This window comes from Erythrolamprus reginae, chromosome 2, assembly GCF_031021105.1.
Source record: "Erythrolamprus reginae isolate rEryReg1 chromosome 2, rEryReg1.hap1, whole genome shotgun sequence".
Classification (NCBI taxonomy): Eukaryota; Metazoa; Chordata; class Lepidosauria; order Squamata; family Dipsadidae; genus Erythrolamprus; species Erythrolamprus reginae.
The window spans coordinates 342927803-342944472 of record NC_091951.1 but is presented as its reverse complement, the minus strand read 5'-3'; the positions used below and the strand labels follow the sequence as shown (position 1 = coordinate 342944472).

General features: G+C 40.7%; 1 protein-coding gene across 5 annotated transcripts in view; it reads right to left on the bottom strand.

Moving 5' to 3' along the window:
* The window catches only part of MYO5B (myosin VB), a 345830-nt gene that overhangs the window by 116088 nt on the left and 213072 nt on the right, over nucleotides 1-16670 (bottom strand). For all 5 annotated transcript variants that reach the window (XM_070743570.1, XM_070743569.1, XM_070743567.1 and 2 more), the window contains exons 18-19: nucleotides 5762-5876; nucleotides 4369-4580 (exon numbers count right to left, since the gene is read on the bottom strand). In XM_070743570.1, the coding sequence (XP_070599671.1) occupies nucleotides 4369-4580; nucleotides 5762-5876 (327 nt within the window). The remainder of the gene's footprint in view (nucleotides 1-4368; nucleotides 4581-5761; nucleotides 5877-16670) is intronic.

Sequence of the window (16670 nt, the reverse complement as noted above, 5' to 3'; positions counted from 1 at the left end):
GGGAATCCCACGATGGGATTCCGGGGGCGGAGCTTTGATGTCACGGAGACTCCTTCCTGGCCTGTGGCTTTATTTCCTCCTCAACTCCCTGTTTCGACCGGCCAGGAAGGAGTCTCCGTGACGTCAAAGCTCCGCCCCTGGAATTCCATATGATAAATATGAATTTGGGTTTTTCTTTTCCAACAGGGCATAAAGTGCTTACAATGGCTGGCAATGTTTTCAGTGAGGGCCATTCTGATAAGATGTAACACTCTCTACATGGGGCTACCTTTGAAAAGTGTTCGGAAACTTCAGATCGTGCAGAATGCAGCTGCGAGAGCAGTCATGGGCTTCCCCAAATATGCCCATGTTACACCAACACTCCACAGTCTGCATTGGTTGCCGATCAATTTCCGGTCACAATTCAAAGTGTTGGTTATGACCTATAAAGCCCTTCATGGCATCGGACCAGAATATCTCCAGGACCACCTTCTGCCACACGAATCCCAGCGACCGATTAGGTCCCACAGAGTTGGCCTTCTCCGGGTCCCATCGACTAAACAATGTCGTTTGGTGGGCCCAAGGGGAAGAGCCTTCTCTGTGGCATCCCTGACCCTCTGGAACCAGCTCCCCCCGGAGATTAGAACTGCCCCCACCCTCCCTGCCTTTCGTAAACTCCTTAAAACCCACCTTTGCCATCAGGCATGGGGGAATTGAATCATCTCCCCCGGGCCTATACAATTTAAGTATGGTATGTCTGTGTGTATGTATGTTTTAATAATGGGGATTTTAATGTTTTCTTTTTTTAATCGTTAAAATTATTAGATTTGTTATGAACTGTTTTCTATTGTTGTTGTGAGCCGCCCCGAGTCTACGGAGAGGGGCGGCATACAAATCTAATAAATAAATGAACGAATGAACGAACAAACAAACAAACAAACAAACAAACAAACAAACAAACAACAAATAATAGGCAAGCAAGGAAGCAAGGAAGCAAGGAAACAAACAAACAAACAAACAAACAAATTCCCCGCCTCCTTTTGTGCCTCCCGACCGGCCGACAGCTCCCCGGTGTTCACCTTCCCCCACTGCCACCAGCGACAGGCTCCTCCTCCTCTTCTCAGAAGATGACAGCCGGGCAGCGGCGCTTCGCGGTGTCCAAGCGAACGCCGAATCCAAACCCAAACTTTTTTAAAAGTTCGGGTTTGGGTTCAGCATGCCGAACACCGCAAAGTTCGGCACAAACCCGAACTGTGTAAGTTTGGTTCACCCAACACTACTCGTGACATGTGATGGAATAGAGCTGGATGGTAAAAAATGAAAACGCAGATAATTTTATTCAGCATCCTGCTCTCTGAACTGACACATGTACTAGGGAATTTTTTTAAACTTCCACCACTGAGTCCCCATGATGCTTATGTGAGTGGGGCTGCAACCATTTGTGCAAGTGGGGTTGTCCATGTGCTCATGTGCGCACACTACCCAGGTCTTTACACAGCCTGCTTGTGAATAGGATGCCAGCCAATAGTGGGCTGTAGCCCACAGGTTGGGGACCACTGCAGCAGAGGAATGGTAGCAAGGAACTCAGAAGATCTTGCAAAAGTTTAAAAACATCTTTATGTATATTTTTTACAAATGACCTTTCTTTGCGTACTTTCCATCACAGCAACTGTCGAATTGTTTTTTCCCCAGTGCACCAGGCAAGGATATGAGCTAAAAACTATGACTGGGGGCATTACCAATTCATTCTATTTCCTTTGTGATAGCGTGAGCATAAAGAGAATTTTATTACCCTAGTACCTGTGGCAGTTCAGAGAGCAGGACGCCGAATAAAATTCCCTGTGCTTTCATTTTTTACCATCCAGGTAAAAAAGTCTTGGCAGGTCAAGGTTTCATTTATTTTTATTATTTTTATTATTAATTGGACTTTTATGATTTGCTGTTAAAAATAATTTTTATACAGTACAGTGGTACCTCTACCTAAGAACGCCTCTACTTACAAACTTTTCTAGATAAGAACCAGGTGTTCAAGATTTTTTTGCCTCTTCTCAAGAACTATTTTCCACTTACAAACATGAGACTCCGAAACTGTAACCAGAAAAGGCAGAGAGAAGCCTCCATTGGGCCACTCTAGGGATCTCCTGGGAGGAAACAGAGCTGGAAAAGATGGGGAGAAGCCTCTGTGGGGCCTCTCTAAGAATCCTCTGGGAGGAAACAAGGCCGGAAAATGCAGGGAGAAGCCTACGTGGGGCCTCTCTAGGACTCTCCTGGGAGGAAACAGGGCCTCCACCCTCCCTGTGGTTTCTCCAATCGCACACATTATTTGCTTTTACATTGATTCCTATGGGAAAAATTGCTTTTTCTTATAAACTTTTCTTCTTAAGAACCTGGTCACGGAACGAATTAAGTTCGTAAGTAGAGGTACCACTGTAATTCTAATACATACATACATACATTTTTTTGAGATTCTTTCTTTCTATTTTACTTTTTGTATGTTTTATGATTGGGTTAATTGTAATAATTGGGTTTTTTTGGTTAGGTGGAGACTTGAAAAGAAATGCCTCTATCCCAGGCCATTTCTCAATTTATGAATAAAATAGCTTACTTTTGAGAGAGAAGAAAATCCTAGAAGAACAGTTTCATAACCGCTAGTGCCACCAGGCTTGAAATTTTGGGCTTGGCCAACCTACAACTATGGCACCTACGGTCTGATCTAAGCGGAGTACACAAACCTATCTGTTGCAACGTCCTATCTGTCAATGACTACTTCAGCTTCAACCACCATAATACACAATAGATACAAACCATTGCATGCGCGGAAGCAATTTTTTTTTTGGCCAAAATCTCTGTCTCACGCGGGCGTCCTCTCACGAGATTTTGTTTCATGCGCAGAAGCAAAATCTCGCTGGGATGTGCATGTGCGCCTGCCAGTAACCCAGAGCTGCATATGCAGCGAATCGGTAGCAGCGGTAAGTAGGAACCCGCGACTGCCGCTAATCAATGCCAACTGTAAGGGGCAGCAATGATAGAGGAGTAAAATCCACAGAGACTCCTTTATATATGGAAAACTATAAAATTGGATAGAAACATAGAAGATTGACGGCAGAAAAAGACCTCATGGTCCATCTAGTCTGCCCTTATACTATTTCCTGTATTTTATCTTAGGGTGGATATATGTTTATCCCAGGCATGTTTAAATTCAGTTACTGTGGATTTACCAACCACGTCTGCTGGAAGTTTGTTCCAAGCATCTACGACTCTTTCGGTCAAATAATATTTTCTCAGGTTGCTCCTGATCTTTCCCCCAACTAACCTCAGATTGTGTCCCCTTGTACTTGTGTTCCCTCTCCTATTAAAAACACTTCCCTCCTGAACCTTATTTAACCCTTTAACATATTTAAATGTTTCTATCATGTCCCCCCTTTCCCTTCTGTCCTCCAGACTTGATTGAGTTCATTAAGTTTTTCCTGATAGGTTTTATGCTTCAGTTTTCATCTCTGCTTCAAGGCCATTGACCCAGCACTGTCTGAAGAAATTTCTGCATTCTTATTTATTTCATTTATTGGATTTGTATGCCACTCCTGTCCGAGGACTCGGGGCAGCTCGCAATATTAAAAAAAAACCCAGTATACAATATCAATATCTAAAATCCAATTAATATGACTAACTACTCTAAAAACCATGGAACATTAAAAAATCATTCATTCACATTCAAACAACAAGCATACATCACACTCATCGGCCGTAAACTAGGGTCTAGTGACCCCAAGCCTGGTGGCATAGATAGGTTTTCAAGTTCTTATGGAAGGTGAGGGGGGGCAGTATGAATCTCTGGGGGGGAGCTGATTCCAGAGGGCCGGGGCCCCCACAGAGAAGGCTCTTCCCCTAGGATCCGCCAACTGACATTGTCTAGTTGATGGGACCTGGAGAAGGCCGACTCTGTGGGACCTGACCGGTAGCTGGGACTCATGCGGCAGAAGGCGGTCCTGCAAGTAATCTGGCCCGATACCATGTAGGGCTTTATAGGTCATAACCAACACCATGAATCGCGTCCGGAAACCAATCAGCAGCCAATGCAGTCCGCGGAGTGCTGGGGAAACATGTCTTGTGGCCAGCATGATGTCAAAGAGCGCTGTTACTTTCCCACCAAAGTGGTACCTAATTATCTACTCACATTTGCATGCTTTCCAATTGCTAAGCTGGCAGGAGCTGGGGAGAGGATGGGAGTTTACCCCGTCATACTGCATTCGGGTCTTGAACCTGGGCTGCGGGCTTTCCAGCTGACAAGCCCAGTGTCTTAACCAGCAAGCCCCATTTGTGCGAGGTGAACAAATTCCCACAGTTCTAGCAAGCAAATTCTCTTGGGGAAAATGTCCGCTTTATGCTTACCTGCGTGCCAGATATCCTCGGGTGAACCTCTGGATAATTAAAGCCGCCTCCCTGGTTCTCCTGTACTTTCTTCTCTGCAACCAGCCACGCACTGTCTTCTGTATCATGATGGTGGCAGCCCGGAACTTATCTGCCCGCAATTTTTCCAAATAGGCCACCTGGCCAGCACGAAAAAAGATCTTTGTACGTCCGAACTGAAACTGGTCAGGATCCTTTGAAAAGTAAAAAAAGGAAAAGCAAGAGTTTTTAGAGCCACTTCTTCCTTCCTTCCTCGTCCCTGGTTTCCCCTCCCTCCCTCTCTTCCCCCTCCCTAGTTTTTCCTTCTTTCCTTCCTTCCTTCTCCCTAGTTTCTTCACCCTAATTTTTCTTCCTTTCTTCCTTCCTTCCTTCCCTCCCTCTCTCCTTCTCCTTAGTTTCTCCCCCTACGCTTTTTCTTCCTCCCTCCCCTCCCTCCTTCCTTCTGCCTCCCTAGTTTCCTCTCCCTAGTTTTTCCTTCCTTCCTTCCTTTCCTCCCTCCCTCCTTCTCCTTAGTTTCTCCTCCCAAGTTTTTCCTTCCTTCCTCCCCGCCCTCCTTCCTTCTGCCTCCCTAGTTTCCTCTCCCTAGTTTTTCCTTCCTTCCTTCCTTCCTTCCTTCCTTCTCCTTAGTTTCCCCTCCCTAGTTTTTCCTTCCTTCCTTCCTTCCTTCCCTCCCTCCCTCCCTCCTTATCTTTCATAAGTACATAAGAATAGCCATGCTGAATCAGGCCAAAGCCCATCGAGCCCAGCATTCTGTGTCACACAGTGGCCCATCAATTGTCCTTGCGGATCTTGAGCAGAAAGAGAAGGCAAAACCCTCCCTTTCCCTTGACCCCCAACAAATGGGACCCAAGGGAATCCTGCCTGCCTCAATCAACATAGAGGCGGCACTTGGACATCCGTTTCAATAACCACCTATGATACACTTGGCATCCATGAATCTGTATAATCCTGCCTTAAAGCTATCGAGGCTTTCCTTCCACCAAATTTGAGCATACAATTGTTTAATGCAAAATGTGACCTAATCCAAGTGTTTGGCAGAATCACATATTAAATACAATATGGCAGAACAAATAAGATGTATCCAAAGTGGCACTTAACAAATTATAGTTAGAATAGCAACATGATTATGGGCAATTTTTTTCCAGAAAGGAGCAGAATTCAGCTATATTAAAATGATTGCAACTTCTTTGTCAGCCTTTGGACACAGAAGTTGCAATTATTCTGAATAACTGGCAAAGATTTTTCAGATGCTTTGGACTATAGTTAAACAGAGAGGTAGAATTAGGGATGCAGGACCACAGTGATGCTGGATCCTGTGCCAATCTGATTGGTTAGTTGATTGATCTAATGATATGCAGTGGCTCTGACATCTTACCTTAATTAGGCTTTCCAATAACGTTTTACAAATCAGTGTCTTATCTTTCTTTTTCGAAATACTTTTGTCTTTCATAAGCACTCGATAGCGATTCAAGAAGTCATGGTAGGTCCACCTAAAGAAAATTACAATAAAGTAGAAATCAGTGGGGAGACATTAAATCAAATATGTGAGTGGTGCAGCCTTCTTTCATAGTGAGTGCTAAAAACTGAGAGCGAAACTGTTATATTTTTTTAATTTTTAATTTATTAGATTTGTATGCCGCCCCTCTCTGTAGACTCGGGGCGGCACACAACAGTGATAAAAAACAATACATGGTGACAAATCTAATACTTAAAATCTAAAATAACAGTTTTACATTAAAAAGTCTAAAAAGAAAAAAAAACCAATAGATAAAATACATACACACAGTCTTATCATGCACAAAACTACATAGGCAAGGGGAGATGTCTCAGTTCCCCCAAGCCTGACGACAGAGGTGGGTTTTAAGGAGTTTACGAAAGGCAAGGAGGGTGGGGGCAGTCCTAATCTCTGGGGGGAGTTGATTCCAGAGGGTCAGAGCCGCCACAGAGAAGGCTCTTCCCCTGGGTCCCGCCAGACGACATTGTTTAGTCGACGGGAAAGTATATTGGTGGATTCAAACCGAGAGATGTTTACTGTAAACACGGGGGAATTGTACCCATATATGTTTGTTTGTCTTGTTTATGCATGTTTTATGCGTATAGAATAAAAATTTTAAAAAAGAAAAAGCTTCCTGGGGATGGAAACATGGAAACATAGAAACATGGAAGACTGACGGCAGAAAAAGATCTCATGGTCCATCTAGTCTGCCCTTATACTATTTCCTGTATTTTATCTTAGGATGGATCTATATTTATCCCAGGCATGTTTAAATTCAGTTACTGTGGATTGACCAACGACGTCTGCTGGAAGTTTGTTCCAAGGATCTACTACTCTTTCAGTAAAATAATATTTTCTCATGTTGCCTTATCATGGGATCTTTTCAAGCAGTGCATTTGCTAATAAAATGTGACCAGTTTTGTGGTCTTTTAGTTCCGATTAAACATTTAAATTAAATCTTTGGATAAAAGAAATTAGGAGGCGGCGCGAAGCATCAAGCAGACTACGTCAAAGCTCTCGTCCACAGAGATGGCTGGAACAATATTTTAATTCTTGGAGGGAGCATCTCCTGCCATCGCATTTAGATTTAGAACCTCCAGACTGGATTGTGAAATTGGCTCTTTGTCTGCCAAGTTTTAGCCCACCACAAATTAAAGCCTCTGAGTTATGGACCCCTCGGAACGATAAGGAGTCTGGGACCGCCAACTGATGCGGTAATGAAGTGCACGCAAAAGGCAGAAAGAGAAAAGAAACAGGAGAGAGAACTCAAGAGCCTGGAGGACTGCTAAAAATTGAATGAGGCTTTATGGCACGAGTATCCAATTTGAGAAACTTTAAAGGCTTGTGGACTTCAACTCCCAGAATTCCCCAGCCAGCATGTATCTTAAAGTTGCCAACTCAGAAGAATATTGGTATCAGTGTTTTATTTATTTATTTTATTTGTCATACAAATATAGTATTGCATTGTAGTATGTTTAATAATAATAATAATAATAATAATAATAATAATAATAATAATTTATTAGATTTGTATGCCGCCCCTATAATATTAACATAATATAAGTATAAAGTAGAGATAGAAAAGATTAAAAAGACATTTGGACAGGAACGGTAGGCACAAAGGTGCACTTATGCACGCCTCTTACAGACCTCTTAGAAAATAATAATAATAATAATTTATTGGATTTGGGGCGGCTAACAACAATAATAAACACAATATGTACAATCCAATAATAAAAAAACAACTAAAAACCTCTATTATAAAACCAAACATACACACAAACATACCATGCATAACTTGTAATGGCCTAGGGGGAAGAGCTATCTCAACTCCCCCATGCCTGGCGGTGTAAATGAGTCTTGAGTAGTTTACGAAAGACAGGGAGGGTGGGGGCAGTTCTAATCTCCGGGGGGAGTTGGTTCCAGAGGGCCGGAGCCGTCACAGAGAAGGCTCTTCCCCTGGGGCCTGCCAAACGACATTGTTTAGTCGACGGGACCCAGAGAATGCCAACCCGGAGAAGGCCAAGGGGAGAGGAGTATTGTAGATAATGGAAGGTTGAAGATTTTGAGATTGGGGGAAGAAACAACAGAGTCCGGTACACTGTCCAGGGCCTTTGCTAAGACTTTTAGAGGTCACCAGTTTAAATAAATGATTAGTTTACATGGAAAGCTGCACATATTTACAAAAAGAGCAGCATGCTGGTTTAGCCTTGTGGAAGTTTATCTGCTTCATAGTTTCGTCAAGATCATGGTTTGCTGTTTCCCTGTTCAAGACTGTGTGTGGAATTTCTGGACTTTGGAATTGGACTCAATTTCCAAGTTACTGGGTGAGAAATTGGATAGCATTTAACCTGTGCCTTCTGTGTACCAGAAAATCCCTTTGACATTTAAAAAGGGAGTTGTTTCTGCTTTTCTGTTGATAAAGACCTTTTGTTTTCCCTCTATCGTGTGGTGTGTGTCTGTTTGGGACTAATTACCCTGTAATTACGGGCGGTTGGGACACAACGGTAGAACAACATAGAAGACTGACGGCAGAAAAAGACCTCATGGTCCATCTAGTCTGCCCTTATACCATTTCCTGTATTTTATCTTAGGATGGATATATGTTTATCCCAGGCATGTTTCCATTCAGTTACTGTGGATTTAGCAACCCCGTCTGCTGGAAGTTTGTTCCAAGCATCTACTACTCTTTCAGTCAAATAATATATTTTCTCACGTTGCTTCTGATCTTTCCCTCAATTAACCTCAGATTGTGCCCCCTTGTTCTTGTGTTCACATTCCTATTAAAAACACTTCTCCTTTTCCCTTTCTTTCATTTCTCCTCTCCGCTCTTCTCCTCTCTTTTCTTTCTCCTGTCCCCTCCCCTGTCCCTCCCTTAGAAACATAGAAACATAGAAGACTGACGGCAGAAAAAGACCTCATGGTCCATCTAGTCTGCCCTTATACTATTTCCTGTGTTTTATCTTAGGATGGATATATGTTTATCCCAGGCATGTTTAAATTCAGTTACTGTGGATTTACCAACCACATCTGCTGGAAGTTTGTTCCAAGGATCTACTACTCTTTCAGTCAAATAATATTTCCTCACGTTGCTTTTGCTCTTTCCCCCAACTAACTTCAGATTGTGTCCCCTTGTTCTTGTGTTCACTTTCCTATTAAAAACACTTCCCTCCTGAACCTTATTTAACCCTTTAACATACTTAAATGTTTCAATCATGTCCCCCCTTTTCCTTCTGTCCTCCAGACTTGATTGAGTTCATTAAGTCTTTCCTGATACGTTTTATGCTTAAGACCTTCCACCATTCTTGTAGCCCGTCTTTGGACCAGTTCAATTTTTTCAATATCTTTTTGTAGGTGAGGTCTCCAGAACTGAACACAGTATTCCAAATGTGGTCTCACCAGCGCTCTATATAAGGGGATCACAATCTCCCTCTTCCTGCTTGTTATACCTCTAGCTATGCAGCCAAGCATCCTACTTGCTTTTCCTACTGCCCGACCACACTGCTCACCCATTTTGAGACTGTCAGAAATCACTACCCCTAAATCCTTCTCTTCTGAAGTTTTTGCTAACACAGAACTGCCAATGCAATACATTCCTTTTCCCTTCTCCTTTCCTTCCCCCTTCCTTTCTTTCATTTTCTCTGCCATCTTTATTTCTTTGGTTTTCTTGTTTTTATATGTTTTCAACAATTTGTAAACTTCTCAGAGTTGTTGGGACTTGGGAGCCAGGCAGATTATTTCAGGCAGGTGATTCTATACACCGCAATATGAAATCATAGCTGTCTGTCTTTAGGTGTTGCTGACATGCAGCAAGTTCCTCCCAATAACCCAGAGTCTTCTGTCCTGCCATCCATGTCAATCTCTTACCAGGAAGTTACATTTTGTATCTCGGCATTTCCTTCATCTGGTTCTTTTGAAAGGTTCACCCTGTCAGTTAATTGGCTTAATCTTTCCCAGAGCATAAATGTCATCACAATCTACTCCTTTTATCATTATGACACGATTACATCTTTGTTCTAGAAATGGATATAGATTACTTTTGGACTCTGTACTGTTTTAACGAAGAAAAACTTGGCGTAAAATAAGTTGCACCTTTGCCTTACAGTTGTACATCTGATGTTTAAACATTTCTCACCCATAACACTGGTTTGGAATTAGCTTCGTGTTCCAACATTCATTAATTTCTGTGGCTGCCCAGACTTTATGGAATCAACTACTCCCCGATGTCCGTTCTGCTCCCACCCTTCTGTCCTTCCAAAAAGCTGCGAAGACCTGACTTTGCTGGCAAGCCTGGGGACTTTGAATATTATTATTATCATTATTATTATTATTATTATTATTATTATTATTATTATTATTAATAAGATTTGTATGCCGCCCCTCTCCGTAGACTCGGGGTGGCTCACAACAACAATAAAACAATGTATAACAAATCTAGTAACTTAAAATCACTGAAAACCCCTTATTAAAAAGCAAAAAACATACACACAAACATACCATGCATAAACTGTATAGGCCCGGGGGAGGTGTCTCAATTCCCCCAAGCCTGACGGCAGAGGTGGGTTTTACGAAGTTTACGAAAGGCAAGGAGGGTGAGGGCAATTCTAATCTCCGGGGGGAGCTGGTTCTAGAGGGTTGGGGCCACCACAGAGAAGGATCTTCCCCTAGGTCCCGCCAGACGACATTGTTTAGTCGACGGGACCCAGAGAAGGCCAACTCTGTGGGACCTAACCAGTCGCTGGGATTCGTGCAGCAGAAGGCGTTCCCGGAGAAATTTTGGTCTGATGCCATGAAGGGCTTTATAGGTCATAACCATTCCGGTCACCTTGAATTGTGACCGGAAACTGATCGGCAACCAATGCAGACTGCATTGCAGAATATAGCATCTTATCATGCCTGATTTGTAACTGATTCTATATGTATGTGGGTTTGATTGGATATTTCATTAGGATTTATTACGGGTTTTTACTGTTCTTATTACTAATAATTGAATTTGTTTATTGTATGTACTATTTACTGTTGTAAGCAGCCCTGAGTCCCATTGGGATTCGGCGGCAAAGAAGTTAAATGAAATGAAATGAAATGAAATGAAATGAAATGAAATGAAATGAAATGAAATGAAATGAAATTAAATTAAATTAAATTAAATTAAATTAAATTAAATTAAATTAAATTAAATTAAATTAAATTAAATTAAATTAAATTAAATTAAATTAAATTAAACTAAATTAAATTAAATTAAATTAAATTATTAAATTAAATTAAATTAAATTAAATTAAATTACAGCTATTTTAAACCTAAGGTGGATTTTTTACCGATTTTACTTTTTTATATACAGTATAATGAATTTTATTAATTTTTTATAATAACAGATACACACTACATAAAAGACAGTGTACATTGATACGTGCTCCCACTATCTAACATCATTCAGACTCCTCCACCAAAATGAGGGTGTACCTTATTTATAGCATTTTAAATCAAGGACATTACAATATTTACAAATTATAGAGTGAATCCAATTTATTCTTCATACCTTGGTCTCAAATTCTACTAACCATATAACCTCTACCCCTACACTTTATTTTCATTAATCATATCTTTATATCCATAATTTCAAACTGAATGTGTTCCACCATGTACCGGTACCAATTTTATATTGTCCATTTTGTTGCATCCTTCCAACCTAAAACTTTCCAAAATTTCTGCGCTACCAAACACTCTTGTGCTGTCCCCAGAGACAGAGATAGTTGGACTGTACTTAGGCATGTCTCTTTAAGATATTGCATTAGGGGAAATGAAGTGAAATTGCACTCTGGGTAATGTAGTTCTAAATGTGATCACATTTGGAGAGAACATTCCAGAGGGTCTTTTGTCTTCACTCTTTCATTAAGCCAGCCAGCCTGTAGATGCTCTACCTAGAGCCAGGGTCAATTCAACCTCTTTTTACCTGCACAATGGGAAAGATTATACTGCAGAAGAATCACATCATAACTGTGAGTTATTGTGAGAATTCCTGTAATAAAATGATCTGGGATATCTTATTGTGCTGAGTTATCTGACTGGGAAAAATTGAGTTTGTACCAGAACACCCCTCTTTTACTTTTTTTTCCTCTTTCATTTCAAGTTATCTTTTACTCTTGTGTAACAATCAAAACTGAAACTGGCCTTTTCAGTTGAAATCAAATAAGGTGCAGTAATGTAATTATTTCAAGAGATGTAAGAAAATCACCAGGAAACCCAGGTACGATCCATCTGTTAAACTACTGAAGTTTGCAGATGATACAACAGTGATCGGACTCATTCGAGAAATGATGAATCCGCATACAGACGGGAAGTTGAACAACTATCCTTGTGGTGTGACCAGAACAATCTAGAACTGAACACACTCAAAACTGTAGAAATGGTGGTAGACTTTAAGAGAAACCCTTCCACCCTTCCACCTCTCACAATACTAGACAACACAGTATCAACAGTAGAGACCTTCAAATTTCTAGGTTCTATCATATCTCAAGACCTAAAATGGTCACCTAACATCAAAAACATCATCAAAAAAGCACAACAAACAATGTTCTTTCTGTGCCAGCTCAGGAAGCTCAAACTGCCCAAGGAGCTGCTGATTCAGTTCTACAGAGGAATCATTGAGTCTGTCATCTGCACCTCTATAACTGTCTGGTTTGGTGCTGCAACCCAACAGGACCGACACAGACTTCAGAGGATAATCAGAATTGCAGAAAAAACAATTGCTGCCAATCTGCCTTCCATTGAGGACCTGTATACTGCACAAGTCAAAAAGAGGGCGGGTAAAATATTTACTGACCCCTCGCATCCTGGACACAAATTGTTTCAACTCCTACCCTCAAAACGTCGCTACAGAGTACTGCACACCAAGACAACTAGACACAAGAACAGTTTCCCCCCGAACGCCATCACTCTACTAAACAAATAATTCCCTCAAAACTGTCAGACTTTCTACTAAATCTGCACTTCTATTCTACTAGTTTTTCTCATCATTCCTATCACCCATTTCCTCCCATGTTGACTGTATGACTGTAACTTGTTGCGTATATCCTAAGATTTTTATTAATATTGCTTCTTCATTGCTTATTTGACCCCTATGACAATCATTAAGTGTTGTATCACATGATTCTTGACAAATGTATATTTTATTTTATGTACGTTGAGAGCATATGCACCAAGACAAATTCCTTGTGTGTCCAATCACACTTGGCCAATAAAAATTCTATTCTATTATATTCTAAAGATTCCTACAAAACTAACGTGAAACATTTTAAATTCCTCCATTATTTCAGGCTGCAAAAACCAAAGAGGTCTATTCTGATTCTTCCCAGCAGATTTATTTATTATTTCTCACCCATAGACACAGTCTTGCCAAACTAAAGCATTCTACACCCCATAAAGCCTCGGTCCTCGGAGAGGGGCTACATAGAAATCCAATTAATAATAGAAATATAGAAGACTAACGGCAGAAAAAGACCTCATGGTCCATCTAGTCTGCCCTTATACTATTTTCTGTATTTTATCTTAGGATGGATATATGTTTATCCCAGGCATGATTAAATTCAGTTACTGTGGATTTACCAACTATGTTTGCTGGAAGTTTGTTCCAAGGATCTACTACTCTTTCAGTAAAATAATATTTTCTCATGTTGCTTTTGATCTTTCCCCCAACTAACTTCAAATTGTGTCCCTTTGTTCTTGTGTTCACTTTCCTATTAAAAACACTTCCCTCCTGGACCTTATTTAACCCTTTAACACATTTAAATGTTTCAATCATGTCCCCCCTTTTCCTTCTGTCCTCCAGACTATACAGATTGAGTTCATTAAGTCTTTCCTGAATTTTTGCAAAAAATAAATTAAAATAAAATAAAGTAAAATGAAAAGAAATTAGAAACCCCAAATCCAAATTTAGAAACAATAAATTTAAATATCATCAACAAACATTAACAAACTATAGCACCACTATACCATTGAAGAAAAAGGATATATGATTGATACCATGATATGGAGACTATAAGAATGTACTTATGTATTAAATGTATAACAACTGTAAAAAGGAAGATTTTCCTTTGTAAATTAGACGTAAGCTGCACATAAATCACACTACTCTTTGAGTAGTGCCAATTGTAAATAATGATACCAAATATGGTATATATAAAGCAGAATGCTTTATTTTTTTTTATTTTTCTTATCCTCCTTTCCTCTTCCCTTTTTTCTTTCTTCTCTCCTTTTCCCATATTCGTTTTATGTGTATATATCGTATATGTTGTCTTTTGTTGTGTAATTTTATTGTAAATATTTAATAAAACTTTTTTTTAAAAAAGTCTTTCCTGATACGTTTTATACTTAAGACCTTCCACCATTCTTGTAGCCCATCTCTCAATTTTGTCAATATCTTTTTGTAGGTGAGGTCTCCAGAACTGAACACGGGATTCCAAATGGGGTCTCACCAGCGCTCTATATAGCGGGATCACAATATCCCTGCTTGTTATACCTCTAGCTATGCAGCCAAGCATCCTACTTGCTTTTCCTACCGCCCGACCACACTGCTCACCCATTTTGAGACTGTCAGAAATCACTACCCCTAAATCCTTCTCTTCTGAAGTTTTTGCTAACACAGAACTGCCAATACAATACTCAGATTGAGGATTCCTTTTCCCCAATAGAAATGATAAATGAAGCAAATACTCTAACTTCGTTAGAATAACTTTGAACTGTCATGGACCAAGTGGCTGTAACAAGTGGCTGTAACTCAAGGATCGCAACAACATTGAGATCAGACCTTGATAGCTCCTAAAAATAATGCCCTGTATGTAATTCTCTAAAGTGCAACTGAGTCTAATCCTTGGCAGAGAGTTTGATCGCTATAGGAAAAAAAAAGTCTCTATATATATCTGATGAATCACAATAAAAATGAAACTGGTCACGTAAAGATAGTCCTCAACTTATGAGCACAATTGAGCCCCAAATTTATGTCACTAAGTGAGAAATTTGTTGAGTGAATTTTGTCCTATTTTATGACTTTTCATGTACCGTTTGCTAAATGAATCACTGCAGTTGTTAAATTAGTAACATGGTTGTTAAGTGAATTGGATTTTAACATTGAAGGTCACAAAAGATATATTTTAAAACCAATAAAATTATTTCCAAAAAAAAGGGAAAAATTATCATAAGTCACCTTTTTTCACTGCCGTTCAAACTTCAAACAGACACTAAGCAAACTGTTGTAAAGTTGAGGATTAAATTGACCCCCTCAGAGGGGGTCCGCAACTTGGGCGTCCTCCTCGATCCACAGCTCACATTAGAGAACCATCTTTCGGCTGTGGCGAGGGGGGCGTTTGCCCAGGTTCAGCTGGTGCACCAGTTGCGGCCCTATCTGGACAGGGACTCACTGCTCACAGTCACTCATGCCCTCATCACCTTGAGATTCGACTACTGTAATGCTCTCTACATGGGGCTACCTTTGAAAAGTGTTTGGAAACTTCAGATCGTGCAGAATGCAGTTGCGAGAGCAATCATGGGCTTCCCTAGGTATGCCCATGTTACACCAACACTCCGCAGTCTGCATTGGTTGCCAATCAATTTCCGGTCACAATTCAAAGTGTTGGTTATGACCTATAAAGCCCTTCATGGCATCAGACCAGAATATCTTCGGGACCGCCTTCTGCCGCACGAATCCCAGCGACCGATTAGGTCCCACAGAGTGGGCCTTCTCCGGGTCCTGTTGACTAAACAATGTCGTCTGGCAGGTCCCAGGGGAAGAGCCTTCTCTGTGGCAGCCCCTACCCTCTGGAACCAGCTCCCCCCAGAGATAAGAACTGCCCCCACCCTCCTTGCCTTCCATAAACTCCTTAAAACTCACCTCTGCCATCAGGTATGTGGGAATTGAGGCTCCCCCCCTCCCCCGGGCCTATACAATTTGTGTATGGTATGTCTGTGTGTATGTCTAGTTTAATAATGGGGTTTTAAAATGTTTTTTAAATTTATTAGATTTGTTGTGAATTGTTCTATTGTATGTCGGATCACCCTGGTATATTTGGCTAGCTGATGAGGCCAGAACAAGGCCGAAATGGGACCATCCTAGTCTCCCTTAATTAAAAAAAAAAAATTCCAGCTAAAAAAACATTTGATATATAGAATTGTCGGCTATCAATAAAATTAACTGCCTTGGAAATGGCCCTGGGTTGGGCCGAGAGGCAAAAAAGGAGCTGTGATGTTCCTTCAATATACCAGGGTGATTCGACACAAAATGTAACCCTTCCCTGGTACAGAGCTGAAGGGATTGGATACTGTAGCCTAGAGGATAATTCTCTGCTTTACAAGGCAAAGGTTGCAGGTTCAAGTCCCAGTGGGTATGGCTAGCTGATGAGGCCAAAATAAGGCCGAAATAGATCTATCCTAGTCTCCCTTAATTTTCAAATTCAGCTTAAACATGTGACATATATATATATATATATATATATATATATATATATATATGTAGATTGTTCTGAGTTCGGGTTTTGCCCTGTGTAATGTTTTGCATGTCTATGCGACGTTTCGGTAAAATCACATTTACCATCATCAGGCTGGAGTTCCAATCTCTGTGTTTTTGCAAATGAATATTAGCAACTGACATTCCTTCTTAGCATGTAGTGTGGGGGTGGAGATTTGCTTTGAATGTAGCAAATAGATTGGGTGACTATGCTTCCGTGATCTGATTGGTTGGTGTAATCATGGTTATAGAAGGAATGGTATGAAGATTATGAAGTGTTTTGTTTAAGTCTG